Genomic DNA, 27,818 nt, shown 5'->3' with positions numbered 1-27,818 from the left:
CTCCTGGGAATGAGATGAACTGGGCTGGGTTTTCACCGAGTCCAGAAGGAGTTCCCGGAGAGTGGATACGACCAAGGGAGAGCAAAGAGCGCGGGAAATGCGACTGAGATAAATGGGACCAAAAAGTTTGCCTGAAGGAGGGTGGAAAAGTGTTTGCTCCAGGCTTTCTGTTAGCAAACAGCCCGGAAAGAGTGCCCAACAGTGCTAGAACTGGCCTTAGGGCACAGGAGAGCCTGAGAGCTGGGGCTGCTCATCCTGGAGAGAAGAGAGCTCCAGGGGATCTTGCTAATGTATATCAATACCTGAATAAATAAAGAGCCAGACTCTTCCTGCTGGTGGTCAAAGTACGTGACACAATTTGCCATTATCCCCGTTGGAGCAGATGTAGGATTCACAAGCAGTTACTAAGCCGGAAGGAAAATACATCAGAGCAAACTCGGAGGTGGCTGAATTCTCTTTGTGTAATGAAGATTGGGATGAAAAAGCTCTGGAACAAAGTTGCCTGTTCTTCAGGAGTGGGATCTGCCACAGGAATGTTTGGTAGGTGCTTGTCCAGTGACAGCTTTTCTGCTGTTCCCCTGGAGCAACTTTTTCATCCAGGGTGCTTGGACATGGTTTTGGTCTTTAAACAGAGGGTTTCTCCTTTAAAGATTAAAAGTGGTGACCAGGAAGCACATTCAGTGTGAGGGAGACTTTCACATCACATCCTGTGGGTGACTGAACCACGGGATCTGGAGCCGTGTGTTGATTGTCATGCACATCTATGACATACGAGTCCGGCAGAGTTTGCAGATGTGTCCGTGTAAGACAGAGAAAAGGAATGATAGAGGTCACAGTTCAGTTTAGCTGTTGGTTACCTCCTGCCCGTAACACAAACGTGGGACTTGTTACTGCAAGAGTCACTCAGGTCTTCGTTTGTTCATTTGCTCCTCCGACAGCAGCTGATTGCCCAGAAAATTGTGCCTTTGGAGCAAAAGAGGCCAAATTCTCACTTGCACCAGAGTAAACCTCAACATCTTGTTGGATACACCACTGACTCGTACCAAGGTGTAACAGAACTGAGTTCAGATGTGCAACTCATAGGCAGTTCTAACCAGCCTGACAATCAAAAGCTTGCTTAAAATGACTTTGCCACTGGAATGCCATCTTTATGTTATTTCTTGTGGTTATAGATGTACATTTCACTTTAGCTGTTAAAATAATTCATTATTTTAGTGTAGAATATCATATAGGCCTTAATATAAGAAAAACCCCACAACAAAACAGCTTTTGTTCCACAATACCGTGTACCACAGCCAAATTCGTACTAAAGTAGAATAGATTTAAATATTACTTTGCATGGAATTAAATGTTGACATTTACCAGTAAATATTTGACCCTTTTCTATTATCCAGTTCTTCTAAGCAAGTTTATAACATGTTTGCAAGGTTATTTCATACTGGCTGTCATGTTTGAGGTACTTTGGGTTCTTACCAATATCTTCTCCATGAACTATTTCAGATTTCCTGGTTCAACAACTGCCCAGTGCAGTGCTGCAGTGTGTGATTGTGACCCAGCTCTCTAACTGAACCACACTGTGCAATCCTCCAGGGCTGCTACTCAGGTATGAAATATGGACCAGACCAGTGCAAGAAGGTGTGGCCGGAAGCATGTGGGCTGGTTGATGACTTGCTGTGCTCTCTTGTGGCTGCTGCAACCTAGAATTAATCATGAGACTTTTGAGGCTGTTGCAGGGTTTCACTGATGCAAAGGGCACAGGAGGACTTAGGATGTGACTGTGCTTCTACATCCTCCCACAAATAGAGCTGTGTGCAGTCTCTCTGTGTTTAGGAAGTCACAGAGATGTGACATCCTTTTGTCCAAGGCACAAACCCACACTTCACTCTGGGGCCCTAGTATCAGTTTGCCATTGATTTCAGTTCCAAAGCTCAGAAAACACTTTACTCACCCACTGTTCGTGATGAAACAAGGGAAACACATTAGTAAGGTGCTGGGAATCATCCCCACTTCTGCTGGTGGCTTTGTTCTTTCCTCATCTCATGATTTTGGTTATTAAAGGTTACATGTGTTTCGAAATCTTCTGCTCCTGTGAATGTTTGTCTTCAATATTTGTCCAGCAGATCTGTTGGAGCTCCGCACCTAGAAAATGATGCTCATTTTTTAGTACACAGAAAAATGTAGCTCTTGACATTCTGGCTGATTTGCCAGACCTTTGCAAACAGCCAGGCCTTAGTGCTACCTCTGAGGATAATATTTGAATGATGGCTCTGTGTTTTCAAAGAGATTGGTCATGGGCAAATAACCAGCACCTTGCACCTGAGCTGAACAATGTAGGTTAATAAGGAAAGCCATTGGAGTCCATTTGCAGCCACTGTGGGTAAAGCACAGAAGAAATGCAGTAACCCATTTCCTCAGTGAGCACTCTTCTTTTCAAATACATTTGGAACTCTTCTGCTGCCCATTCCTGTTGCTCAACAGGCTGTTAGGGCAGCCGGTAATACAGAGTGGTGTCCAAAAGCAACGGGATGCCACTTACACCAATACCACTCTCTGGATTATTCTAATACTTGGAGCACTAAGCTGCCTGTGTGAGTGGTTGCATCTGAGTGCAAGTAAGTGGAAAGCATCATTACACCATTTTCTGAGCCACAAAGCTGAGGGAATGTACCCCTGCCTCAGTTCCCTCATTCCACATGAAATCGTGTTCCGACAAAGACAGCTCTCCTGCAGCACCAACACGGAGCCCTGGGCCCCTCTTTCCTCCTTCTTGTGTGGTTTACATGTGGCTTCATTATCTCCAGCACGTCAATCTCATTCATTTTCACACACACGATATCCACTGATGGGCTGAAGGGCTTTGTTCTGTGTGTGAAAAATACTTCAGTGGAATATGGCCCCAGGCACACACCTTTGCTCTTCAAAGTCATTTCGGAATTTCAGCTGCTTCTGTTAGCCCACACACCCAGTGGTCTCAGGCAAAACTACATGTCTTGCCTTTGAAATCTCATTAAGGCTCCTTAAAACTGGGCTCCCAACACGCAGGACTCTGTGTCCTGTCACTGGAGAAATGGAGAACTTTATGTTTGGGGTTGTAATGGGTCCCTCTGGCTTCACCTTTCAATCACAGAAAGTCCAAGTACAGACCTTCCCCTGGGGCTTGGGAAGGCTCTGGTTTATCTTTTGTTTTCCATGCATGCTTCCCCCAGGCATTTTTATTTTGCCATTGTGTCTTCTGTTGGGTTTGTATCACATTCAGATTTCTCTGCCCTTTAGCTCAATGAAACTCCTTTCTTTGCTTTAAGGGTAGATGTTAGCTGGATAGTGAGAGTTTTAGAATCTAAAAGACCTCAGCAAGGATTCTTTTGTAAACAGCCTTTGAGAATTTTCCTTTCCTTTCCTTTCCTTTCCTTTCCTTTCCTTTCCTTTCCTTTCCTTTCCTTTCCTTTCCTTTCCTTTCCTTTCCTTTCCTTTCCTTTCCTTTCCTTTCCTTTCCTTTCTTTTCCTTTCCTTTCCTTTCCTTTCCCTGTCCTGTCCTGTCCTGTCCTGTCCTGTCCTGTCCTGTCCTGTCCTGTGAATCAGGCTCTGCCTGTACCTCCAGCCAGCCTGGAGCTGCCTCTGCCCCATCCCTGAGGCTGCAGCTCATGGTGAGACACAACCACATGTGCCCAAAGCCCTCACGCAGATCCAGCTCCAGAGAGTCCCTGCTGCTGTGTGTGACACGAGGAGGAACCCTGAGGAGCCCCACTGTGTGAAACACCAGTCATGTACTGGAGCGTTGGCTCAGAGCATCACTTCTTTATTCATCACAATATGATATTAATACCTGATGAATCTCCTGTGAAGCAGGAAAACAGTCTCAGGGGTTGTAGTAAGCATTACCAATAAAGGTTAATGTTTCTTGGGTGCTTTTGGCATTGATGTGCTGATATCTTTGTAACAGGGACCTGGTGCTGTGAAGTGTTTGCTGTCATCTCCCCCAGGGTACCTCTGTAGGGAAGCAAGGAGACAGACCTGATCTGTGGTTAAATCAAGAGATCTGCCTCTGCCCTCTTGGCCTGTGAGCGGTTCCCTTTCAGCACAGCAGAATCTAACATCTTTAGAAAACATCCTAGCCTAAGTGCAACTGCTTCTGGAAGGGTCTGGGAGCTCTCACAAACCCAAGCTCCCTCAGCTCAGGTTAGACAGGGCTGAAGGTGATACAGGAGACCGGGAACACCTTGGAAACCTCTGTCTGCTTCCAGATTGAGGCATGGCTGTTCTGGGAGCCACAGCTGTACAGTGCTGGAAAACTCAGAGGCTGCTGGTGATTTAGTGATGAGGGAAAGGTCGTGTCGCTCCACTGCCTTCCCAATGCACTTTAATTCCTGAACAGTTCTGATTTAGTTCCCAGAGTTTATGTGCAGCTCTTGTTTTCTGGTCACCTCAGTGTCTTGAACTATGATGACTTTTCCATGAGCTCTTCTCTCTGCTGTAACTGTATTACCTGGGAAGATGAGCAGTGTAGCATCAGTAATTGGCCGGTAATGATACCTGTTTATCTCTTTCATCTGCTCTGAAGAACTGAGGGTAAAACACTGCCTATGAAGTATTTATATGTGTGAAGGGCCTTGAAGGCCTTGGTCATAGCATCACACAAGACAATCTGGTCCCTTGTCCCTGAGTTCAGTGGAGACAAATTTGGCCTCTGGCCGTAGAATCTGCTATCTGATGCTTGTGCCTTGACCTTCCTGAGATTTGGAAAGTGCTTGACATTACATGAGTGAAGCACATCATGTGTGGGCAACACCTCAGCGAGTGTAAAGCATCCAGAGCAATGCTGGTGCTGCGTGATGGAGATGTTTCTGTGCTTATAAAGGGCTCTGCTCATTTTGCTAACAGCAACAGTATGGAAATGTGATGACCAAGGGCTATTTTGAGACAGTAGCTCCTCCACTTGCAACTTGAATGCATCCATCAGGGGCTGCTCTGCATTTTAACTGGGAAAGGGACAGTCACTTCAAGTAGGAAATATTGTTGTACTTCAATATTAATCTGGCACACAGAGCTGTGGCAATGGAGCTGAGTGGTGGCCAGGATCAGAGACAGCAACACTTATCAAGCAGTGCATCCATCTTCCCACCATTGGATTAGAACCACAAAATACACAAGAGTAGAATTTGAGAATATGAAACAAATGAACTGCATAAAGGCTTCTGCCAAATCACATTAGGGACCAGAGCTGTGAAGGATACAATTCTAATAGTCACATTACTGCTTCAAATACAGTTTTCCTTCAAAGTAGGAACCTGGGGGTCAGAGAAGAAAACTGTAGTGCCTTCTGTTCATTTTCCAGATGGACCTGGGTCATTTCCAATGACTTGTTCTACCAGGTCTCTTCAAAACAGCCCATAGCAGTGGAAGAAGTGCTCCTTCTTTCCTGCTCCTACTCCATCCACCTCTGGCTACATAACCCAGGTTGTAAGTGGAGCCCAGGGATGTAGGTTGACTATGCTTGTGCCCTCTGTGTTTGCCATGTTCTGTACTTCTTTCTCTTTTCCCTCCATTCCTACCCTTGCTCCTTTGGGGAGCTTAGACACATAACCTTTTAGTAATAATCTGAAATTCAAATACTGAGAGTTGATTTCTGAACTGCCCTAATATTTGAGAAAGGTTTTAAAGCAAAATAGGTTCTTCTGTGTCCCATTATTGGCCTGGCAGCTGCGTGTGTGTGCTGAGTGTACTGAGAAAGGTAATATTAACAGCATGAAAAGGTCAGAGTTATATAAAAACCCTTTTAAAACTAAATAGGCCTCAACTCCCCACAGATACGCAGAGGTTAAGAACTGAGATCTGGGCCTTCAGTAGGTCAAGTTGTGCATCTGTAAATGCCCTCCAGACTAAAAACACAGACAAGTCCTGAAGTACAGCAGCTGTGGTCAGCCAGATGCAACTTCTGCTCTACTTCCTCTGCAAGAAGGCTGCTGGCCAGGGCAAGGCTCAGAACCTCCCTGAGCAAGGCCAGACCAGGACCTAGAGGGTACCCCTGTGCAGGGTGGGCAGTGCATATGTGCATCATGGCCAATACCCATCAACAAAGGAGGCAGATACACAGTGCAGGCCTTAGAGGGGATGTATGTGGACAACACAAGTGTATTCATTCACTTGAACATGCTGAGTTTGAAGCTGGGCTCTGTGGCTCTGAATGCCCCAGGGCCTGCTGTGGGTTTGCTTTTCCCTGAGCAGAATGCTTTTGCTTCCTATGGGGTTGATTGCAGGGAATGAGGCAGCTCTGCCTGACCGGTGTCCCACTTCCCCTGGCTCATTGTTCCTTCCAGCTGGTGTCTCAGCCTTTCTCAAGGGCGTTTTTGTTGCTCGCAAATTGAATCCTTTGGAAAGTGTCTGAGTTTGGCCCCATTCACAGTGTGAAGGGCTGGCACCATGCTGCCTCTCCAGGCACTGTAAACTCCCATGATGTCATTTTCTGTTCCTTCCCCACTGGTAATAAGGGCCTGCCCCCATGAAGATGCAGCAAAACTGCCCTAAGTACTATGTGTGGGTTTTGCCCCACAAGTACTACAGCCATGGACTTGTCTCCATGCTACATGCACAGCCCTGGGGATAACGGGAGCCCCGCTGCTCCAGGGTGAACCGTGCACCCACCCCAGGGCAGTGCCTGGCACCCACAGCACCACAGCCCTTACACGCTTGTCAGCAGAGTGTCTGCACACCCACTGCACTGCATGTCTGAGATAGGGAGTGGGTTACCAGCACAGAGCCATTCCACATCCTGCTCAGCAGCTCTCATATGCCCTGCCAGTAACTTAGTGGTTTGCCTCTTGGCAGCACCAACAGTGACATCAGTTCCTGTTCACAGCATCCCTCGCAGGTGCTACCCAGTGAAAAGGGAAAAGAAACCAAAGTATTAGTAATGGCTGTGAAAATTTAACTTTTATTATCTGTTCACTGTATACAAAACACCATTCTGCATAGTGAGAACTCATTTGTTGTACAGTTGACAGTGCACATCAACAAACAAGTGTTCAGGAGGTATACACTCAATGGAGAGGGCAGTGATGGCCAGTGCACATTACACGCTGAGATCCTGCGGCGCTGGCTGTGTGTTTCAGGATGGAGAAGTACCTCATAACCACTCACATGGAGTACTCTAAAGGGGGTAACAAGCATTTACCAACGGACCAAATTAAGAATGGGTATGAGGAGAGAAAGCAGAACTAACGTATCTGATACACAGTCTCCAGAGTGTTGAAGGAGTTTCACAGAGGTGGCTTAGAAGGATCCATAGTTTTTTCAAACACTTCCATTATTAAAACGGTTCAAATTTCATGATAAATAACAGAATCTCACAAATTTTGGGGGGCAAAATGCTCCACATTTATTTACATATGAAATGTGTTTAATACAGTCGTAATGGACATAGTGTATAGTAACATCCGACAGCAGCAAGACTTTAAGGAACCAAACAGTTACTACTGGCTATCATGCAGCTATCTATATATACACCAGTTGTTTTAAAAAAAAGTACAAAATTGCTTTTTTAGGGATACATACAAGGTATAAAATGCAAAACCAAACCAAAAATATAACTCTCACAGAGACTCTATATGAAAGGGACAGCACGGTACCTTGTTGTAGGTGGTGAAAGCACAGCCAGGGACACCAGCACGTGTCGGAAAGGGCTGAACCAGCTGCCTGGGCCGGTGCACTTACACAGGCTGCGTGTCAGCGTCCTGATGCTTGTGGTTTTCCACACACTGAGCACCAGAACGTTTGGCATGAGCAGAGCTGGGCAGTGGCAACCCCTGTAGCAAGGGTTAACTAGTTTCTTTCAATACCAGAAATACAGGAACATACATAATGCTGCGTACTCACTCCTACAGAGTGCTGAATAAATTACATGACAAAAAATATCATCGTTAGAAACCTATTCCTCTAACCACATCTTATTTGTTAACTCCAGAGCAGCCCAGCCCTTTTGGAAGAATGGGAGCTTTGATCACAAGCACCTGATGGCCTAAAAAAATCACTTCATGATACAGAAAGTTGTGCAATTATACTTTTCAAAAGTATAGGGGTCTGCACCTCTTCTGGTGTTGCCACTCAACCCCAGCACTGCAGCTCACACGTGCAATGCTCCTTTATCTTGGTTTTGTCTTTTTATGTATATCTAAAAGAAAGTTAAAAGCTTCCTTAGACATGTAGAAGCACAAGTTCTTCGAATGTAAAGCTTCCCTTAGCCTGCTTCCCCTCTAGGAACAGCCTTCTAATTCACTTCCGTCAGCTGAACCTGCCTTCAGAAGCATCCGAACAAGAAACACCTTATGAGAAGTGAAGGAACTGCCCCAACGTTCAGAACTCTGTTTGAAAAGGAACTTACTAGAAAAAAAGGAACAGAAACAAAACGGGAAAACCCAGATTTGCCACTAGATACGATACAAACACATAACAAAGAGTATAAAAGTTATTAGTTTAAATATATACAAACTCTTTTCAACTCAAATACTGCTTCGATGGTTTTGAGGGTATAGACAATGAGGTGAAGGGGACACTTCTATGAAGAATATATTGCAACAGCCTGAACAGTCCTGTGAACACCATTATATCTTGAGCTTTCTGTAGCAAAAATGTCCTTAGTATTCCAATGTGGAGAGAGATTTCTGCATCCCAAGTCCTCTGGTCACTTCTCAGCTGAGCTCATTCTTTTTGACTTGATGAAGGCCATGCCATGTGTTCTCATGTGAGTGTTTAAGGCCGCTTCAGTTTCAAAAGTCTTTGCACACACTTTGCACTTTCTGTCCGACGCTGTGCTGTCAGATGACTCATCCTCATGGTTGGCTTTGTTCTCTTGCTGGTTATCCTCCCCAGAGCCATTCTGTTTTGATACTGGTTGAGGCTCCTTCAGCTTATGTACAATGAAGAGATGTCTGGAAAGGGATACGTGGGATGTGTAGCAGAGTCCGCATTCCCTGCACTGGTATGAGGAGCCATCAGATTTATGCTGAGGAATATGTTCATGGAACTGGAGAAGATTTTCTGTTGTAAAGCCACAAACAGCACACTTGTGAACTTTAAAGACATTGATCTTTAGCTTCTTCAGTGGCTGAGTGATTGCACCTCGTGGAGGCCTGAACTCCAGTACAGGTTCTTCCAGTTTACGCTTTGGACTAGGAACCTATAAAAGCCACAGAAGGTGCATCATGTAAGTGTATAAATACATGGCTCTTTTCATCACTATTTGTGACTGAAAAACTTAAAAAACTTTCCTGTGATAGGGGAAAAAATTGCATGTAACAGCACCACAGTATCTAATGCTCTCTATGAACTTGAATTAGTGTTTGCCAGCGTAAGTGCACCCAAGCACACATACCACTGAGAGCTCAGCTGTATGCAGAACGTAGAGTATCAGTCTGGGAACTTACCAGCATTACCTTCATGCCTGAATTTGACTTGGCAGATGATCTCCTGATAGTCAGTAACCAGACTGACATATTGCCAAAGCATGAATCAACATGCACAATGTTTTAAACTAGTTAGGTGGATCATGTTTTAGATTCTCTTTGTTATTCTGTCACAAATATTCCTCAAGAATCCCCTGCATCCTAGGTAGCTCAGGTATGCTCCATGGTGTTTATGGAGGCAATGTAGACAGCTGCTGTATTTTCAGCACTTAAACTGAGTATGACAATATGTTGGGCTGACAGACAGTCATGTAAAGAGTAATAATACACTTTAAAATCCAAATGTGTTTGTGTCTCTGCTGTCAGCTTCGCACATGTCATCACAGGTGAAATCCTGTATCGTTCAGAGCCCAAAGCACTTGAAAATGTTGTTAATCTCTGTGCATAACAAGTCTTTGGACAATGCTGCCAATTTTGCTTTCCTCCTAACACTCACCATCAACAGAAAAGCAGAATAGAATAGTTCGGCTAAAAGGGACCTACGAAGATCATCTGGTCCAACTGCCAGACCAGAAGTCAAAGCATGATATTAAGGGCATTGTCAAAAAATCCCCTCTCAGTTCCTGAATGAACCTTCCAAGTGATTACCTTCGCGTCTTCCTTTACTTCCCTTTCTTCCGCGTTTGTCGATTCAGTCATTTCTTTCACGTCGGGGTCTTTAATGCCATGCATTAACTGAATATGCTTTTCCAACATCAACCGCTTGGTAAAAGTACGCCTTGAATCTGGGCAGTGCCTACGGAAATACCACAGAGAACCACAATGAGCTTTCTTCTGCTCAGAGGGTAGCGAAACCCACACCCTTGCTGCTTCTCATACACCGGGACAAACAGTGGCCAGGCTTGCCAGCTCATGGAAGCAAAACATATAGTACAAGCTATAGAAACAACCTGATGCACCAGCTGCATCAGCAACCAAGAGCAGCAGCCAGGCTGTTGGAATGCTGTGCTGTGCATGACAGGCTCATGTTCCCACACCACTGGGTGTTTTGTTAGACAGCACAGACCATGCTACCACAGAGGAGGCACTATGATTTCAGCCACAGACAGCTGCTGCAGCTTCCTTCTCAGAATTCCAAACTCAGTCCACAGCATGCAAACACATACCAAGCTACGAATGAAGAGAGAAACAGGAAGTCTGTATGGTGGCTTGTCTCAGGAAAGCTTTAGGTTTGCTTGCCAAAGCCCCTGAGAGGCAGCTGACTTCAGGTACCTGCCTTCTCAGCAGCCTGCTATGCTTTATGCAGGCAGGAGAGCCTCAATAGTTTGAGCTGTGTATCTAAATACCCACCTTCATTTGAATGAATGGGACAATGTATTTTTACAGAACCAAGAACTAAATGACACTAACAGGGTTTCTTGTTGGTTTCTACTCTGTTTCTACATAAATGGAAGTGGAACTTACGAGCAGGTGTAAACCTTCCTGATGCCTTTGTGCTTGATCCGATTGTGCCGGCACAAACTGTGGGATGAACTGAAAGATTTATCACACTGTCGACATGGATGTTTCTTCATTTGCTTTAGAAAAAGAAGAGAAAAACATTACTTAAAAACACTCAGTAAAAGCAGTGCATGTGTCAAACCCTTTGCTGACAGGGAAGAAACACCGCTCTCACCAGCGTTGGTAGCATACCTGCAAGTGACACCACTCCTACAGCAATGCTGCAGAAGTCAGAGGACCTGGACCCATTTCAAAGCAGTGTGGCCAGTATGAGTTACACACACACCTATCACCAGTTGTAAACCAGTGCCACAGACTGGGGATGAAGAGAACTTCTTCCACAAAAGCCACAAGGGAGATAGTGGATAATTTTTGGATCAGTAAAGGCAGTATACTGAGAGCTTTGCTTTCTCTGAGAAGTAACCTGTCCCTCCCCAGCACCAAGGAGGGGTGAAGAGCACAGAATAAGGACCAAAGCAAAACATCACAGACACTGACACACTAACAGGGCTCAGAAAATCCATGAGGAAATGAGAGGAACGATCCAATGCCAGTGTGGGGGACGTGTTTGTGGAATTCTATGAGTTTTATACGGTGGCTGCACTGCTGAGGAGCAGCTCCAGTGGAGCCCTGCAGAGGTGGTGCCATCCTTGAGGATTACTATTTACTGATGGAAATCTGTGTGCAGGAAGAAGTGATGTCTGTATGGCTAAAGGAGAAAGAGGTGCTTCAGGGAGATGGGGGATCTTTTGCTATCACGTGGAGCGTGGGGAAGGAAAGCAAAGCTGTTCTGAAAGGTCGTGGATGCAAATGTGAGGCAGCCCATTAGGAAGCATGATATGGTAATATGACTGGGGCTAGTCAACACAATGCTGTTAGAGGTGCAGGACTGAACAGTCTTGACTTCCTTTTCTTGTTTGAAGGCCAATTAAAAGAAAAGGAAACCAACATATTTTGCTCTTAAACTGTTAAAGGTGAGAACCTGACAGTGTGTACACACAGTGCATACCCAATGATGTCACTGCATGAATGAGTACATTCTGCACTGTGCTTATTCCCGGTGCTCATAGGAGCCAACGCTTCTGAGAGCACTGGGGAAACCATCCACACCACCACACTTGCTCTAAAACCGTTGGAAAATTCTGGATAAACCCAACTAGGATTTTGGATGCATTAGTTACAAATCCTGGGAAGCTCAGCATCTGCCTACCTGGCTGAGCACAGATCAAGCCAGGAGTTGTACAGACTTGTTGGAGCCACCTTTTGTCTGGCTAATAGCTTTTTGCTTGTTATTTTAAACAGCACTTATATGATCAGGCAGAGACACACTAAGAGGGCTACAAATCCTCCTACCCTGCAGCTGGATTGCATTCAGCAGCTCAGGAAGAGCATAAGGAAAGGTCAATCTGTCTGTCTGTGTGTGCAGACATTTCCCAATAAGCTGTGGAAGGTGCTAAGGAGGGTGCTCTGGTCCTGCAAGAGCAACAATTAGAGCTTTGAAGGTCATTATCTTCAAATACATTGCATGAGAATGGGCTTTGTGAATAGCTCTTGCACTGCTTGAATGAAGTTTGTAGCACATCCTTCAGAGCTGGGTTTAGAGCATTTAAGCGCAGCCATCATCCTTAGGAAAACCAGCCTATGGATTCATCCCATTCTTTGTTAGACCCATGTGACATTCTTGGTTATCTTATACTCATTTCTAGTCTTTTTACAATAAAATGCATAAAAGTTTAGGGTTTGAATATAGCAACTCTGAAAGCTAACAACTGTTGAGAGGTCTGGAAGGAACGCAGAAACTGCCTTTATCACCCATTTCTGAGAGACCTGGAGTGGTATTTCTACTCGATTTAATATATATATACATACTGACTCCTGTCCTGTCTGGGAAACTGCTTGAATAGGGATAGAAAATAGCACCTAAATGTAAGCAATGAAACAGGCCTTTGGGCCAGTGTTTGAGGGCCACAGTTACCCATCCGCTATTTCATAAGTGCTGCTCTTGACATAGCACTTCACATTCTTATTAAACATCACAGCTAGAAAGATACATACTTAGAACTAATATTTAGCAAGCATTATCAGCGTGTTACTAAGCTTATTCTACACGTCTTCTGCACTTTGCTGCGGATGTGATCAGGCTGGATGTCATTCCCCAGCTCACTCTGAAGGGACAGTTTCACAGGGAGGTTGTGTGGGTTTGGGTGGAAGAACTACATCAAAGTGAAGTGCATCTGATCTGCATCTAAGTATGCTGCTGGTAAAGGCAGCGATGAGTTAGCATTCCGACTACACGAAGAAACAGAGAACTGTTAGAAAATGACAAAAACTAAGCGGCCAAAGAGAGGAAGATGAAGTAGATCCAAGATCAGAGAACAACAATGGAACTTAAAGGGTTATTTGCAAACCCACTTCATATTTCAGGTTCAATTCACTTCTTTGTACTAGAATATTCCTCATTTACCTTCCCATGTTCTTTCCTCATGTGAGAGATGTACACATCCCTCTGAGTGAAGAGCCTGTCACACTCCCAACATGTCCAGCCAGGATTTGCCACCTTTTTAGGCTCTGCTTTCTTCATGGGAGAAGGAGATTTCTTCTCCAGCTTCTCTGTGCCATTGAGAGATTTTGTGTCCTCTTTGTTGTGGCTGGCGGAGTTCTGGGTTGTGGGTTTAGTGCTGAGAGGCAGGTTTATCCCCAGATTTGGTGGCCCCTCCACACTTTTCAAAGTTCCATGCATAGACTGAAATGAAAGAGAAAAGAAGAGTACAAAACTAACATAGATGTAACAGTTGTATTGACAGCTCTGAACCAAAGGTCATTTACTTCTTTGCCATACTACTGTCAGATCATAACTTAAAGAAACATGACTAAGAGGCTTGGCATAAAGAGAAATTAGCCAGCACTAACAGACAGCACCTGTAGCTAAAGAGAAGTTTTCTCCGTGCCTAGATGTTTTCACACAGACACAAAAGAGACTTTGTAGGTTAAGTTTAAATTGCTGCTTAATAAGGAGGAAAAAAGGGCTGAACAAGTACTTTATGCTAAGTTTAATTTCTCGCTTTACTTACCTAACATTAATTGAGCATCCTCATTTCAAACTACATGACTAGAGATTTCCGAGAAGGAAAGGTTTTACTGTCACATTTTGACTGGGCGCATTGGTAAATAGGACAAGAAAAGGCAAAGATCAAACAACTCTGTCATTCAGGATGTATTATTATTTTATGCTGATGCTGAGGTGAGCCTGGTCTTACTCCATACTCAGGTTGTTAAGTACCCTAACTCAGGGTCCTTAGAACCAAAGGTGGTCCCCAAGGCCAGGGCACAACTAAGTGGTGTCTGAGGAGCACCCTGCAGCTCTGACACAGTGATCCTTTCTCACTGGCTTCCTTCTAGGCTTTTTCATTTTCATGTTAAGTAAACCAGGAGTAAGACGCCATCCCAAACCTAATTATTTTCCCCACAGGTAACCTCAGAAACAAAAAAACCATTCAATACATTCTTGGTTCTGAGAATGTAAGAATACAAATCTGATACTCCAGCTCTATTCTTCAGTATCACGTTCTGTAAATCCTGTGGCTCCTGGGACTACCCACTAGCTCTCTAGCAAATATCAACCTGATCTGAGGAATGTGTTCTTCTATTTAACAGTTGCTAAACAGAAGAAAAGGCAGTAATTTAAAGACCTAAAATGTTATTAAAAAGTAAAGCACACAGGGCCAAGTGCGTGGCTCTGAGAACAAAGTGAAGCTGTGTAGTAGAGGAAGAGGCTGCCTTTAGTATCCCACTGCACCAGGCAAGAAGCAAGTAGCACAGGGCAGGGAGGAGGAAGTTCCCTATACTTCCAGCCAACTGAGATTCCCCCCCAGGCTCAGCTTGCCAGCATGTGAAGTGTTAGTGCTCAGCTTCCCAAGTGTCTTTTACACGCAATAGCTGGAATTCAATTTCTTACTTGCAAATAAACAGAAGTATCAAAGCACAACACAGAGTCACAGTGACCACAGCACATACCACCGGCAGAGCTGGGAGGGCTTCACCTCCAGCCCAGCCATTCACTCACTGGCTCTTACAAGGTTTCTGTAGCAAGCTCTTACTAGAAAAGGAGATGTTGCAAACAAAAAACACATATACAGGAATTACTCCAGGTTATCTTCCTCCTCCTGGGCTGCTTGCTGTCCCTTTCTGTTCTGCCTTCAGCCTGGTCTTCTCTGCCCTGATGCTTTATGTCTAGCCATACCAGGCTGAGCTCTGGCACTCCTCCTCTCCTGAGCCCTTTTGTGTTCTTATCTAGTCCCTGTTACTGGTCATTTCATCCCCCCTTAACTCTGCTGCTGCTGTCCATGCTACACACACATCCAACCATTCTGAATAACAGCAGGAATACTGTTAGTGCATGTCTATGTTTCAATCCTCTCATTTACTTCTTAGAAATGTCTGAATCATTTACAGTGACAATGCTAAAACCCCACTGTGTTTGAAGTACAAATACTGGCATGGAACACTAAAGCCAAAAGTTAAATAGTGCCCAAATCCTAAGGAACGGAGAATAACTTCATAGTGAGAGATGCTGAACAACCCTCATTTCTGTAGGAATAGCTTCATGTCCTCAGTAGTTGTTTTCCGGTCTTAAAGACACAGGTGGGTACAGATACAGTAATACCTTTTCACTAACGCCTGAGTCAAGGAAAGCTAATTACATAAATGAGACATGCACTGCGATACAGAGAATTTGCCTAGTTAGTTAAAACCAGAAGCAATACAAGAAAATAGGACTTTGCATTGCCAAATATGAGGACCATTTGAGATCCCTGGCATAGACATAAGCTGACTCTTACAGTAAATACGAACTAGTTCAGAAGCAAAGAAGCTCCTCAAGTTAAGGACCAGCAATTTTCCAAGACTTGTGATCTTGTTTCCAGCACAACTTCAGAGATGTCTGAGGATACAAGTGCCACAGTTGAGACTAAAATGCAAAATGCTGGTTTTAGCAGGCAAGAAAAAGGCCTGGTTTTCCACTTTCCCGTATACAAATTTGACTAAGTCTTATCTGTCACTGCCAGAGAACTAAGTGCTACCTATCTGGATTATAATACTCTGCAATGGTGTAAATAACTTCAACTCTTACCAGCTGTTGATAAGGCATAAGCATTGCTGACAGGTTTAGTCTACCTAAACCAAGGCAACACAGAGTATTCAGATGCACAGCTAGCAGAGTACAGCCAGGGGACTGTGATATGGAAACCTCATGTGCAAAGGGTGACAGTGAATCTCCTTCAGTGCTAAGGGCATTTAGGAGAAAATCCCAAAGCTTGCATGTGTTCACATTTGTATGTAAAGACACACACAGATAACCTCTGCATCTCTGCAAGAAACCGACTGGTTTCTACCAGTGAATTCTGAACATCAGAGGTTGGATTATATCACGTACTAACAACTGGAATCCTACTGAGAATACTGCAAATAAGGCTCAGTACTACTAGGATCAATCTACTTCACTCTGTTATTACTTTGATAAAATGACCTGCTCAGTGCAATGCACTGAGATATTCCCGGTACACCCAAATCGACATTCATAAGAAAACCTGAATTAGTGATTACACCCCAGATACACTGAAGAGCATGTGAAATATAACATTTCAATACTGGAGAACAATATCCCCAGATGACTCTTGGAATTAACGCCACCTCTCTCTTTCAGCAGTCTGCCTGTTACTCTGTGCCTTTTTACAGCATTTTCTCACAGCATATATTGCATGACAAATGGTATCTTTGAAGGAAACAAGAGAAGATGCCTACACACCTTGATGTGATCCATCATAAGCTGTTTCTGTGCATACAGAAGAGAACAGTCTGGACACTTGAAAACAGACACCTTCTGGTTTTCAATGTGCTGATCAAAGTGGCGATAGAGCAAAGGTTGTAGAGTAAACACAGTGTCACACATAGAGCATTTATATATTATTCTAAAAACAGAAGTACAATAAACAGTGTCAGTCATGATGATCTCTTTGCAAGAAGCATGATGTTAACTTGTTTCTCAGCAGAGGTAAGCTCTGACATGTTTAAGCAATCATTTCACACTGCCTGAAGAAGGTTAAGATTAAACTAAGTCAAAACATCTTCCAAATTCAAAATATGGATCAATAAGGGGAAAAAAAAATCATTATAAAGTGCAAGCAAAAAGCCAGAAAACAACAGCATGTGCAGTTACATACATAACATCTGCTTAGGATACTCTGGAAGCTGAATGTCTTTAGTTGCTGAACTCACATTATAATTGAAGGACAATATATTCTTTTCAGGTTGCAAAGGCAATGGGTTTTGAAGGGAGTGACTAATACAATCACAATCACAGCATCAGAGCGGTTTGGGTTGGAAGGGGCCTTAAAGCTCATCTAGTTCCAACCCCCTGCCACAGGCAGGGACACCTACTAGCCCAGGTTGCTCAGAGCCCCATAACTGGTAACAGACTTCAAGTTAAATGTGGTTTTGGCAATGTATGTGGCCGTGAACTTCCTGAATGCCAAGCCTGGACTCTGTTCATGCTCTGGAGCTGAAACTTCGCAGGCTGGTATTTCCCTGTTTTGTAATTACAAGCCTTTAAGAATCTGTCTATGGAAGCAATGCAGAGACACCACCAAAACCACAACTTCCTCTCTCAGTGCGTACGTGACTTCTGACATCAGACATCTAAATGTCCCATTCTGATAGCAAAGTTGTAATTAAAACTATAACAGAAGCTACTCGCACGTTAGTACTGTGTGTGAAGCAATGCAGCCATTAATATCACTTCAAAAGTGCTTTCAAACTAGATATACTTAACAAAGAACCAGGGAGATACTGGAAACTAAGAGCACAGTCGCTGAAAATGAGTATGGCAGTCAAAATTCTGTCTCACAAAATCCTGTAAACATCAGTGTCTGTCCAACAGGCAAAAACCAGGGAAACCAGTAACAGAATCCTCTGCTCTCAATGCTGCAACAACTACTGCATGACAAGAGCTTGAAGCAGAGTCTGCCCCAAAAGGCTGCCCAGGTCTTGAATGTCTCCACAGGCTGATATTCCACATCCCCTGTTCCAGTGTCTGACTACCTTCACAGTGAAAAAGTTTCTTGCGTTCAGGTGGAATTTCATGTGTTTCAATTTGTGCCTGCTGCCCTCTTGTCCTGTCTCTGGGCACCACAGAGAGGAGCCTGCCTCCCTCTTCATGGTATGGTATCTGCACACATCAAAAAGGTCCTCCTGAGCCTGCCCAGAGCTCAAAGGTTATGCTCAGCCAGGATGTATCTACAGCCTCTATTCAACAGGGCACTGGAGCAGGGTGGCCAGTTAAGTGCAGTCACACTGCAGTGCCTGTCCCACAGCACACACCCAACAGGCTTGAGACATGCACTTCTCACTTCAAAAACCAGGTATCAAACTCCCTTATTACCCTAGAATAACTACAGATCCTGGCTCACAGGAACACACTTTGACATCATACAAAAGATGCTTCGCTTTCAAAAGCTCCTGCACCGCAGTATGCTATTTGTCCTTCCTGCAGCTTCTTCTCTAGAAAACGAGGGATACTATACTTTGCGCCAACAGCAGAGTACATATCCATAACCTGGCTTGACAAATGAGAGTTTTTCCAATATCCCCAAAGAGAAATATCTTGGTGCCACTCCTATGCAGTCACACTGCTGACTGAAGGAGAAAGCCACACACCAGCCTTGATTTCCCCTAAGCCACATGTAGCCTCCGAAGTACGCTGCAGGAAAAAGCTTCGCAAAGCTGACGGACCAGACAGCTATCATTTCCCTGGATTAAATTAATCTAATTTCATCCCTCTGAGAATCACTGCACATAAACTTCATTTCTCATCCACCACGGAGCTGACTCTCTCTCTTCTGAAACAACCATTTGTAATGTGATTGGAAATTGCACAGTTCCAGTAAATGCCGGGGGCACGGAGCCATTTCCCAGGGAGGCCCCTTCCTGGGAACAACAAAGTGGGAACCAGTGATGGGTGCCCCAGGGCCAGTCTGGCCTCTGCCTGCTCATGGGACAGAAGGAATGATCATTCCCCAGATCCATGGCCATGCAGAGCCAATCACCTCTGCCTGCAGGTGAAGTGTGAGCTCAAGTTCAAGGTCAGACCCCTGATACGCTCAATGACAGCCCAAAAGCACCCCACTGCCAAACACAGAAGGCTTCTGCACCCTTCTTCAATGAAGATCAAGGGACCTCATCACAGAGCACCTTGGGTGTTGGTGGCAACACTGTACATCCTAGACATGACTGTGAAAAGGAAGAAAAGAACTCCAACACTGGGAAGACTGGGAAAATCCTACCAGTCACCTGCAGTTAAGGCAGCATCTTGATTAAAACTGGCTAATTTGAAGAAAACACCACTTAAGAGGAGCACAACTATGATTCTATGATATATTACACTACAGTAGTAGCTGCTGAGAAACAGCTCAGCAGATCCAAGGCCAATCCAAGTGAGGATTGCCCTGTGAGGAAAGAGTCGGGCCTCTTTTCCACCCTTTCCATATGGGAAGTATCTTACCCAAACAGTGATCTCGAGTTTTGCCTTTCTCCAATGAAAGTCATGGGAATCCGAAGTTTTTGAAATTGGGATTTCAAAGGCTCTCACTGAAGGGACCATCCCGAATCAAAACAAGGTATCATCTGGCCCGGGGAAATGTCTCTATTTGATAGCAGGCACAGGAAGCTTGTTGCAATTTTGCTTTCATGGAGGTTTAAACAGGCTAGAGAATAAATCTCCTGTTATGATGTACCAAATCCTTCTGAAATGTAATTATTATGTTACACGGTGCCTGTTTCTCTCAGCTGCCTTGGGGAGTCTGCAAGTTGCTAAATGCACCGGTGTGCTGTGCCCTCTGGAGACACAACATGCAGTTAAGTACTTGAATATTTACTCTCAGTACTGCACTTGTACCAACAAAGGAGAAAGGAGACAGAAGAACAAGGTCTGCAAGGAGAAGGCATCAGGCTGAGGTGTGAAGCCCAGCTTTCATGTGCATCAGCACCTGCCTTGAATGTTCAGCAGCTTTAAAACAAAGACCCTGAAGCTGAGTTCCAAACTGTGCCCTGTGCTAACATTTCAGTAACCGCCCTGTTTAAGCACAACTTTCCCAGCTACGAAGTGGAATCGGTTCTGCTTTAATCCAGGAAAATGAGATTACCTATTGGAAAAAAGCTTCTATAAACAGCTCTATGAATGCATCTGCTGTGATTTGAGAGGCGAGGCTGGAGAAGGCTTAAAGCTGGCACCCTTCCCTTTGTAACACACTGGAGCTGCTCTGCTTGAGACATGACTGCCTCAGGGAAGCAAAAAGCAAGCTCACCACTCCCAAACCCGACAGCTTTCCTGAAACAAAATGGAGTGGACAGGAAGAGGAGAACAGACCCTGCAGGGAAACCACCACTGGAGCAGCGAACAGCTGCCTGGCCACAGGAACAGCCCACGAGCATCACCCGAGGCCAGCCCAGGGACCACAGCTGCCACTTCCAAATCAGCACAAGCCCACACATGACTGATGGCACTGACAGGACCAGTTTTCCCACTTCCCTCGGGTGTCTATCTATCTGTGAGCATGCAACAGAAAACAAGTAACATCGCTTTCCCCCCGCCTTTCCAACCAGCTGTTGTGAAAACCACTGCTTCAAGAACTGCCACTGCTATGTCCGTGGAAATTTAACCCTCACCAAATCAGCTGCACCCCCCTGAAATCGTTACACAGACCCCACACAACAAACTGCTGGTTATAAGCACGTGACTTCAGGGTTACAGGCACACAACAGAATGCAATTTCACAGGTATTAAAACGCAGGCAAGTGCAGTAGAAGATTAATTTTGCTTACTTTGGTTCGCCTATCTTGATACCGGGGTGTTGTGTGTAGGCATGGGAGTGTGTGCTGGGAGCAGATTTAAATGCCATGGGACAGATAGGACACTTGTAAAAGACTTCACAGTGACAACCTTGAATATGAGACTTGAGTGCCGCCACATCAGAGTATACAACATTGCAATGCAGGCAGCTGCAAAGAGAGCGGAGAAGAGTCAGTTCAGCCTAGCCCAAAGCAGTACTGAACGAAATGGAATCAACACTGATTTGCAAGCAAGTGCCAGAGATAAACATACATACACAACTGCATCAATCTACGTTATTCCGTCAATTTAAACAAGCCAGTCAGAATCAACATGAACAGAGATTTCATAGCACAAAGTAAGGAAATAGAAAGTTCCCCAATTCAATTTGAAAATCCAAGAGATACGAAGTCAGAACGTGGGTTCTGGCATTACGACAAAACAGACAGACAGAGGAACAGTCTTACTGATTGTGGAAAGAATGCTTAGATCCTCTGCACACCTGGAAAGGGATTTTACAGAAGGCATTGTGACATGCAGAGGATTGTGAGAGGTACACCCCAGAGATTCAGGAGCTACCACCAACAGGGAACACCAGTTAGGAAACAGTTTCACCACCTCCCTCCTTTAGATTTAATGAAGACATTGGTAATGATTCTCTGTACATGTAATCAAATCAGAGCTTGGATTGAAAAGCAAAACAAGGAGTAATTTCAACTCAGGACAACTAAACGCAGTGTCTACAGTCAGATCAGTTCTCTCAGACTGGAGCTCTGGAAACAGTTTTCAAACACATACTTCTGCTGTGGTGAGAATTTGTGACCTTCCCGCAGCTATTCTAAAACAAAATGGTTAGAAAATGGAGTTAATGTTAGTACATAAACCCAGCAGCCCCTGGTAGTGCCACGCATCAGTGCTAAACGCTACCAAGCCCTGGAACATGCTGCAACAGCCGTGACAAAACAACCCCCCAAATGAACCCACTTCCTAGTGACCAGATTGTGCAGGAAGCGTTTTACAGCTTAAACATAGGTCTCTACCCTCCCAACATTTTAATTTGGGCATCTATCGTGGTGGCGGTCATATCCTGTGTATAGTTGTCATATAAACCTCCCATTGTTTGTTGGCACTGTTTTAATGCCCTGAGGATGGCAAGAAAGCAGGAAGTAGATGTACACTGCATTCAAGAACCCCATTTTCCTTTATATGTCACCTTTGAATGTTGTGAACGTTATCCTTTCTTCTCTGAGCACTTCATTTACATGCTTAATGCTATTGACAAGTTCCTATCTATCTAGTCTCTGCTCACCAATGCATTCCTCAAGTAAATGGTCCTTTTCTTTCTTAAGATCTTCCCTACTTATAGAGAGATGAACATTTTCGTGGTACAAGATCCTCAACAGACCTATCCCTATGCTGTCACCTCAAGAGAGCTGGGTTGCCTTTCCCACCTCCCCATCCCATCCTGTCTGGGCTTTATTCTCTCGTGATGTGGCACAATAAACGATCCTCAGCATCCACCACTGTGTATTCCAACAGCTCTGAAGGACCAAGCCTTCCTTTCCAGGCCTGCTGTAACAGCTTCCTTGTTTCCACCTTGGAAGGATGCAATTAAACTTAAGGTTGAAAGTTTTGGCTGATTGAGTTCAGACAACTGAATGGCTGAAATCAGACTGGACTCCTTCAGAGGTCCTGTGGAAAGGCAAGACAGATTATGCTGTTCCACAGGTGAATGCTTCATGAGGATAAGGAGATGCTGAGGAGCCCAAGAATGAAGACATTAACCTTCCCAGCTACCGCTTTGCTTTGCCTTGGTGTTCTGGGGTTAGTCTCACCACAGAGAGAAATTCTGACGTGGTGTGACATGAGATGTGTATGGCACATCTTGACAAGTTGAGTAACACCGCTTTCAATTCACAGTGAAGGATTTCTGAGTCTTCTGGTGTTGCTGGCACAGGCCAGGAGTCCCGAAGGTGATTCTATGTACGAAGAGACACCGACTAGCAGGGAATGTGTGGAGGAGGCAGATGTAAGCAATGAGGACAAGACAGACTACAGCTTGGGAGAAAAGGAGAACCCAAAGAAATACAAAGAGCTGGGAGCTGGGTCAGGCCACGGATTCAAGCTGAAAGCAGCCTGTCAATGCTGGGCCTGTGTAGTCAATGTGCTCCCTCCCCTCCGTGGAAGACTTCACAGCCACCCCAGCAAAGGAACTTGTGGCACCTTCCAGGGAAGAAGCTGACTGTAAATCACCCTTCTCCATCAGACAGGCTGAGGTGGGAAGGTTTCAGGAGTGCTGTCATGCAGTGCGAGGAGAACTCGTAAGATAAACCAGGCTTTCAAGCCTTTCCAAACTTAACATTCCCATGAAATGCCTCTGAGCCCCTTTCTCGGTGACAAACATACAAGTAACAGGGAAAGAGGAGAGTAACAAAGAAGAACCAGAAGGCCAGGCTGCTTGAATGAGAAAGGTCATTTTCAAGCAATGTGAAGCTGAGGAATCTCGACTTCCCATAGGAAAGACTGCAACCAGAGAGATGCAGTACACCCATCAGCATCTCAACAGTAACTTCTGGCTCTCAGGACTGAAAACTACTGTTCTACCAGAGAGGACAATCTAAAATTCAATGTCTTCCAGAAAATTCAAAAGCTCTTTTTAAGGACCTGAAATTAGGAGAATACATCTGAATTCTCTGCTGTGCAGCCCTGAATCTGACATGTGGTGATGGGCGAGATTAGCTAATATTCTGATTTAATAACATACAAAAGTGGATGCCCCAAACCAAGCAGGATCCTAATGTGGCATTTATTCCAAGCTCTGTAGGGCTAATAGCATTGTTGCCGTGACAACCTCAAACCCATGAAGCTGTATTCTACAAACAGTGCTTATGAAAATGGAAAATCACTTTTAGAAGCAGAAATTACACATAAATTGACAACAAAAGGAATCATTATACTGACCGAAAACCAACTCTTCGGGTATAATGCAGGCAGTTCTTAGTGACATGAGTCTGGAAGTGGACAGATCTGCAGATTGCTCCACATTCAGGACACGTGTATGGAGATTTATGCTGATGAATTCTCTGGTGTGATGCAAAACTGCACTGGTTAGGAAGCAGCATCTGGCAGATATTGCATGTCTTCTAAACGATAAACCAAAATAGATGAAACAAAAGGTTTGGTTCAGCTACACAGAACGTCTTGTGTCACACACTGTAATACAGCAAATAAAAGGTTAAATGTTATGCCTGGGATGTGGACCAAAGGCAAGTGCTAAATACAGGCCCTCCTGACACGCTTGGAGGGACAGAGCTGGCAGACACTGGCAACCTGACACATTGGCATCCTGGGCCGTTCTGGCACCACAAAGCTCCTCCAGGTACCACTGACCATGGGAGGTGCATGTTGGTTTAAATACTTATAGTGCAAAGGGCCCAAGTACAACTCCAGCATCAAACCTTCTGGCTGTAATTCAGCGCACCACAAAGTAAAAACCAAACCACCATATACACTGCTCCTGAGGAATTCTTATGCTAACAGCTGTCATGCCAATAAAATGGACTATTACCAGGCAGAAAGCACACAGCTGATTGCAAAATGTATTCCACGGGCTGGAATACAACATCTGCCCTGGGCATGAGGAAAACCTTCTGCTACAAGCTGACCATCTATCTGCCCAGTCACAAACACTGACATTCTCTGGGTGCTTTGGGGATGAAACACGAAGTTCTCTCCATCACTGGAGGGCACAAAGGCCCAAACCTGTAAAAGTATTCCAGAAAATGTTTCATTTACAGGAATACATCCCTAAAATCGGGAGCTGTGCTTTGCTTACGGAAGCTCTTCACTGACCAACAGAAACAGTCCTGCTCTCCAAGTACAAAAAGGTCTTTGCAGAATAAGACTTTAACTCAACTTCAGAAGATTTTACTTTGTAAGGCTCTAATAATATTATTTATGACCTGGGACTTATGACTCACACTAGTGACTTAAGAACATTTAAACAAACCCAAGACTCCTCCAGGATACAGGTGTTATTTAACATGAGATTGTGTCATGCAGGAATAGAGAACAGAACAAGATCTCCAGAGCTGCATCAGAGATGATTTACTAACCTAGGCAGGAAGAAACCCTGAAAGCAACAACCAAGAAAAAACCCCTTTCCTATGGCAGAACAGTTTCTTACTGAACAACAGTCCCCCCTTCTTCCAACTCGGGTGACTCTCATTTAAATTCCTCTTAAAACCCACGAAGATCCAGATCATGTAATAGCAGAATCTATCACTGCAGAAGAAACAGCAGTGTTACTAATGGCTTTCACAGGAGTCTGACTTACCAGGATTCGCAACTCTGCCAGTAAAAACTAACCCATTCCCATTTAATCAAGAGGAGACGCTAACTCCAAGGATGGAAGGAAAAAGCCTTCATAGTCTTTATTGCACAAAAGGATTTCCCCCCCCCCCCCCGCCCCAGCAGAACACTCTTTAATATTGAAGTCTAGATCTCAATTGCTTTAGCAGTTTTACAGTATTACTGCTTGGTTTTGTTCATCTGTCCACTCCATTCTTATTCTTTTCCAAAATCACATAATCTGAACGCTTTTTGTTTGAGGCTGCATGCAAATACTCGGAGTCTTTTTTTAGGAGGACTAATTTGAAGTAGAAATGTTAACATAGAGCATGTTGTGGTCAGGCACACAGGGGCAAGAAGTGTGTTTCCACGTGGTTCACTCGGAACATTTACTTTGCGAACACAGTCTCCATCCCAATGTCCTGAGGAAGTTAAGTAAAGACAAGCTACCGTTACTCACAGTCAGGTTCAACGTAAGCACTGCTGCCAGCCAGCAGATAGCACAGATACATTTACTACCCCTGGGGAAGGCTTTGCCTAACTGACTCTCTGCAGGGCTTTTCAACTGTCACCCTCACTAGAGCCTCTGTGGCACAGGAAGGCTGAAACTGTTCAGACACACATTTATATTCACTTTGAAATGCCAAATATGTGTCCTCAACTGACCACTCAGCTGTGGGCACCGACTGGTGCCCTCCCAGAGGGCTTGGGATGTAAACTCTGTCTCCAGCTCAGGCTTCAGGGCAAAATCTAACCGTAACTCTGCTTAAAACATGCTGGTCACATTTACTTGCCTTCAGTGCCACTCCTAAAACCTACCTTCTGACATTTATGTATTAATAAGCAGCAATAGAATGCTGGAGAACCTGCAGTATTGCTTGATTAGGTAAGAAAACAGCAAACCAGAACTGCCCGTCAGCATAGCAGACTGATTTTGGAACAAGCAGCCTGCATGATTCACCTGGAACACCAGACTCAGACTGACAACAACTGCTATTTGTTAAGGCAAATAGCAATTGTTTAGTGTACGTTGATACACTAAAATGTTTCATTCCAGCTGGCTGCAGTAGAACAAGAAGCGTCTACTGGGAAAGGCAGCAGGTTGCTTACCATTGTGTTTTGGGCTTAAGATGGCCTTAACTTCCAGCTCTCACTGCAACCCGCCCCAAACCAAATCAGAGTTTGTGAAATCATCACCTGCCTGCATTAGAAGTCAGGGTCTCAGAGAAATAAAAGGATTAGAAGAAAACATGGTGGAGGTGGAAAAGAAAGATGCACAAGAGCCATGAGCATGAAGGGAAATGAGCTGTGCAGGTTCCACGGGAGCTACACACCTAAGAGCTGTAAATGAAACCAACATCAACACTAATGAGCCCAGATTTGCTCCTTTTTTAATGCCAGTAAGTAGATGAAGGTTTCATTCAGCCAGGGAACCTGTCACTAGGTGCTCCCGTTCCCTTTAACGGGAATATTCATGGAAGTAAAATATGACAGAAAGGGAACAACTTTATAGGGAACATCTTTTAATTGCTAGGGCTCTATTTTAAAAGAAACACTCTACCCTCACAGCAGGAGTTTAAGAACAAGAAGTAACAGCTACTTACTGCTTAGGCTCATTGAAAGCATAAACCAGGCTGCAATTTCCATTTCAAGAGCAATGAGGGGGCACTAAAGGAATAGGAAGCTGCAAGTAACAACTTTCCCCCAAGTATTCATTTGCAAAGCCCAAATGTTTGTCTTTATTCTTCCTAAGTCAAAATATCAATCTCATCTACCTTCCCCATCTTCCTCCCCATTAACAGAAAGCCAGTGCCAAGGAAGTGTTTTCCAAGGAAGGAAAACAGAAATGGGAGCAGTTCAACAGTTCCTACGCTGGGCATTCCACCAGAGCTATCAACGCTAAGGTAGGTAATGAAACACAACATAAAAACCCCACAGAATTGAAACCTGCTGGTTGATGCATGAAAAGGACTAGGAAAAGTAGTTCTAAAGAGGATATTTCAATAAGGAACATTTAAAACGACATTTATTAAGTGTTCTTTGAAAATGGAACAAGAGGAAAATAGCTTCTTTTACCCCAGTGTTTTGCAGCAACAAGGCTTTTTTGTTCTGTGATTTAAACCTGGCAATCACAGCCTAGGAAGCCAGTGTTCAGGCCTTGTTCCTACATCAGTTCCTCCCTGACCAGCAGTTCCCTGTGTACCCACACTCACCTTTCCCCCTAACTGCACTTGTATTTGGACAATCTCAGTTGTTTTGCTGCAGTAAGTCGCCAGGACAAACAGCACCTAACGGGGCAATAGCAACAGGGCAAAACCACCAGGCAGAGGCAGCAGGGAAGGGCCAAAGGGGGTTTCTACAAACCTGTTTAGTTTACCTGCTCCTACAGAAAAAGCCTCACAGAAGTGAGTCCATCACTTTGTTCTTCCCCAGTACTTCCTTTTTATCCTTACTTCACGCTCCCAACCTATGCTCAGTGTATTTCTGTCTCTCATCCGCTTGCTATACCTTAATGCCTTCTTAATTGCTTGATTTTACAGGACCAACAACAACAGTTTTTGTGAAGACTACTGGAATGTATCACACCTAACTGACCTATCACAGAAGAGAAATCTAAGACCAGTAAGTACCAGCAGTTAGCTAAAAACCTGTTACTGAGTATTAAGTAACTCACGAGCTACTGCAGAACATAC

At 44.4% G+C, this 27,818-nt stretch overlaps 1 protein-coding gene and 1 long non-coding RNA gene across 17 annotated transcripts in view; one reads left to right on the top strand and one right to left on the bottom strand.

Moving 5' to 3' along the window:
- Nucleotides 1-19: 19 nt before the first annotated feature.
- Nucleotides 20-27,018, top strand: LOC133282695 (uncharacterized). The gene is made up of 3 exons (XR_009747695.1): nucleotides 20-540; nucleotides 1,501-1,603; nucleotides 26,928-27,018. It is a non-coding gene; the product is annotated as an uncharacterized LOC133282695 (long non-coding RNA).
- The window catches only part of ZNF532 (zinc finger protein 532), a 34,333-nt gene continuing 13,423 nt past the window's right edge, over nucleotides 6,909-27,818 (bottom strand). For 14 of the 16 annotated variants that reach the window (XM_061478858.1, XM_061478859.1, XM_061478866.1 and 11 more), the window contains 7 exons: nucleotides 23,737-23,918; nucleotides 20,769-20,945; nucleotides 16,699-16,861; nucleotides 13,360-13,638; nucleotides 10,860-10,972; nucleotides 10,044-10,191; nucleotides 6,909-9,169 (listed from right to left, as the gene is read on the bottom strand). In XM_061478858.1, the coding sequence (XP_061334842.1) occupies nucleotides 8,675-9,169; nucleotides 10,044-10,191; nucleotides 10,860-10,972; nucleotides 13,360-13,638; nucleotides 16,699-16,861; nucleotides 20,769-20,945; nucleotides 23,737-23,918 (1,557 nt within the window). In that variant the 3' untranslated portion in view covers nucleotides 6,909-8,674. The remainder of the gene's footprint in view (nucleotides 9,170-10,043; nucleotides 10,192-10,859; nucleotides 10,973-13,359; nucleotides 13,639-16,698; nucleotides 16,862-20,768; nucleotides 20,946-23,736; nucleotides 23,919-27,818) is intronic. The other 2 variants (XM_061478856.1, XM_061478869.1) reach the window with 2 other exon arrangements.

Source organism: Pezoporus flaviventris, unplaced genomic scaffold (assembly GCF_033815535.1).
Source record: "Pezoporus flaviventris isolate CSIRO_AGI_PZ_B2104156 unplaced genomic scaffold, CSIRO_AGI_Pfla_v1 ptg000132l, whole genome shotgun sequence".
Classification (NCBI taxonomy): Eukaryota; Metazoa; Chordata; class Aves; order Psittaciformes; family Psittacidae; genus Pezoporus; species Pezoporus flaviventris.
Note: the sequence above shows the minus strand (reverse complement) of the source record. Positions and strands in the feature narration are given on the sequence as shown.